This window comes from Trachurus trachurus (genome assembly GCF_905171665.1).
Source record: "Trachurus trachurus genome assembly, chromosome: 10".
NCBI classification, from domain to species: Eukaryota; Metazoa; Chordata; class Actinopteri; order Carangiformes; family Carangidae; genus Trachurus; species Trachurus trachurus.
This window is the reverse complement of record NC_139894.1, coordinates 18,392,811-18,395,823: the sequence shown is the minus strand read 5'-3', so window position 1 is coordinate 18,395,823 and position 3,013 is coordinate 18,392,811. Positions and strand designations below refer to the sequence as shown.

Here is a 3,013-nt window from a genome sequence, read left to right as displayed (position 1 = left end):
TACATTTTCATTTTGACACTTCCACAGACATCCCCTGAGTGTAATCTTTCATTTGATATCAAGTTTATGTATGTGGTCCTTGTGGTTGTGTAGATATTTGACATTTATTGTGGGCAGGTCATGTTAAGCAGGAAACCTGAAAATTTGCTTCCAAAACTCACAAAAATATTTTTCCATGTTGACAACCACCCTAGAATTTCACTTATAGGCCCCCCTCTAACAAAAAAAAAAAAAAAAAAAAAAAAAAAGTCGTCATCTTGTACCAACATGTCCGCAAAAGTCTTAACGGAAGCACTTTTCAGAATTGGCCCCCTGACTATCAGACAGCACCTCGTGGTCTGAGTTTAGAGATGTTTCGGAACCAAAGTCAGGGTCAACTTATAGTAAAGAAATGCATCTAACATGTGCGAGTTCAGCCATCAGTTGTGCTTGATCTGATTTCCTTGAGTTAGATGTAGCATGTGTGGGCTGGCAGCTGACAGTTACATTGAAGGTGTTGCTAGTGGCGCGCTTCCAGGCTAAAATAGATGTTCAACCACAGGCAAGGGAGTGAGCTTTGACGCAGTATCAAAAACTACATTCATTTTCAGCTCTAATGTATTACCACTGCATTCGTGACTGCCAAATCAATGTTCAAGAGCCACTATCACACATTTCTCATGTACACAGTCACAAGGCTTTGACCAGCTTGACATAGTCATGTGCTTCCCCATAGGTGTAGCCGTTAAGGTCAAAGAGCAAACAAGCCAGCCAAGTACTTTTTAAGAAGATTTATTGGTTCAGAAACATTTGTTCTTGTGCTGCAGCGAGCCATCAACTAGTAGCCAACCTTAAAGACAGGAAGACGACAACATTAGGACATGATAATCAGAGCTACATGTCATTTGTGACAAGTTATACGAGCTTACCTTGACTCTGTTGTAGTCCATGTGCCTGCCAGGTCCCTTTGCAGGGCGTCCATGGGAAGGCCCAGGTGAAGCTGCTGCAGCTCCTTTTCCATAGGGAGTTGCAGGAGGTCCTGCTGCCTTCACGCTTTGACGGGAAGCAAACTGACCTTTGACGGGCTCGGCCTGTGGCACAGAGGGAGAGTTTTGCGGGTAGTGGTCTCTCACATAGTGAACATCTTGCCAGTGGTCCCGCCCCTGCTCAAAGCTGCTGCTGGCGTGAGTGACTGTGCCGGGGGGATACTGGCCAGTCAGGAACATGTAGTCGTAGTGAGGATAGAAACCCCAGCCAGGGTAAGGCTTCGGTCCGGGCATCGGTCCGGGCATCGGTCCAGGCATCGGTCCGGGCATCGGGTAAGGCGGGCTGGTGTGGCTTGGTCCAGGAGAGTTGTAAAGTGGTGGCAGTGGGGGCTGGGAGCCCGTCTCCTCCGTCTCCCTCTCGAAGTCACCGGACTCAAAGCTGTGCTCAGAATGGGCCAACTCTCCTGCCTGGTACAGAGGTTCAGGTGGTGGAAAAGGTGGACTAACGTAACCTGAAGCAGCAGCAGCTGGCCTTGCCCCACCAGAGAAAATTGGAGGTGCAACAGCCCATTCAGTTTCTGAAAGAGACAAGACCACAAGAGTTATTTGACCTGGCAATTGAAACCATTGGCAAACCCAAACCAAAATTTCTAGAGACATGACCTTTAAATATTAGTCGCAGCTACCCAGTTGCCTATTGCATCAAAACTCATGTTCACAGTAGTTTCTTTCCACTGCCGTCCAGAAAGTTTAACATTTGTTACCTCGAGAACCAGGGTGATGAGCAGCTCCTGGGGGTACAGCACCAAAAGGCCGTCTCTCGCTGCTGTGTCCTGACTCAGCAGGTCCTGAAACAGAGCTGAATGCAGCAGGTGCAGCTGGCGCTCTAACAGCAGGCTGAGGTTCAGGTTGTGGCACCGGCTGGTAAGATCCTCTGGAGACAACTTCAGCAGGGGCATTGTACGACGCATCTCCAGGCGCATAGGAGCCAGAAGAAGCGCCATAGCCATAGTCGTTTGTGTGACCACCACCATAGAAGCCCGAGGGGTCGTTGCCTGAGAACAAGAAAGGTTAATCAGAAGTGAATTTAAACAACGGTTTAAAAACACAAATAAGTCATTTACCTTTTTTGACAGGGCCACAGTGTACGCTCACAGCCAGCAGAGCAAAGAGGGAAGCCCTGAAACAGTTTTAAAAACAAGACAACAGAATGAAAAAAAAAAAAAAAACTTTACCAACAAGAAAACAAAAGGCTACATAAGAGCACTACTTACCCCAAGAAAACCTGTGCAGACATCATGTTGAATGCCGACACTGAAGACACAGTGAACCATGGAGGCTTATAAAGGATGCCACCCTAATTAGTTAGAGTTTAATGAGCTAACCATGAGCAGCTGCTGGTCAGTGGCTCCAGTGAAGGCGGAGCAAACAGCATCACTTAGTCTAAACGAGGATCAGGTGCTGCCTTATCTCACTTTGTGCCCACGCTGATACATAAAGAAATCGTGTTTTATTTGCCTGTGTATCACAATGTCAGCATCAAGTTGCTGTTATAGGATTTAGACTGGGCCATACAAGTGCAAAGACGATCACAGCAGCAGAAGCCTTGACACCTAACTTCTGAACTCCAGTGACACCTTGAGTTTTGGTTGATGCCCAGAAAGACCACTGCCAAGTTTAAATCACGATCTGAGTTTAGAGAGATGGTTTTGAAACAAAATTCAGTTGTCCACTGGGTCAACTTAGCCAGTTACATTAAGGGAAACATGGTGTGGCAACTTTTCCTTAACATTTCCACAGAATGAGTTCAGTCATCAGTAGTGCTCAAATTCAGACCAGATTTTCTTGGCCTTTTGACCTCGAGTGAGAGTGCGATGTACCATGTGTAGGCTGGCAGCTGACAGTTATGTCCTTAACACATGACAATGGTTTTCCATTTGCTAGTAGAGCCCTTCCAGTTTAAAGTAGATGTTCAACCACAGGCAAAGGAGTGAGCTGTGACGCAGTGTGAAAATTCCATTCAATTTCAGTACTAGTGAGGTGTAATG

The 3,013-nt window shown here is 46.5% G+C and overlaps 1 protein-coding gene across 1 annotated transcript; it reads right to left on the bottom strand.

Moving 5' to 3' along the window:
• Positions 1-791: 791 nt before the first annotated feature.
• LOC310992216 (uncharacterized protein) lies at positions 792-2,299 on the bottom strand (the record flags this gene model as incomplete). The annotated part of the gene is made up of 4 exons (XM_083980235.1): positions 792-829; positions 909-1,433; positions 1,730-2,020; positions 2,240-2,299. 4 exons carry the CDS (start codon positions 2,297-2,299, stop codon positions 818-820), a joined length of 888 nt encoding a protein of 295 aa, XP_083836361.1. The 3' UTR covers positions 792-817.
• Positions 2,300-3,013: the final 714 nt, after the last annotated feature.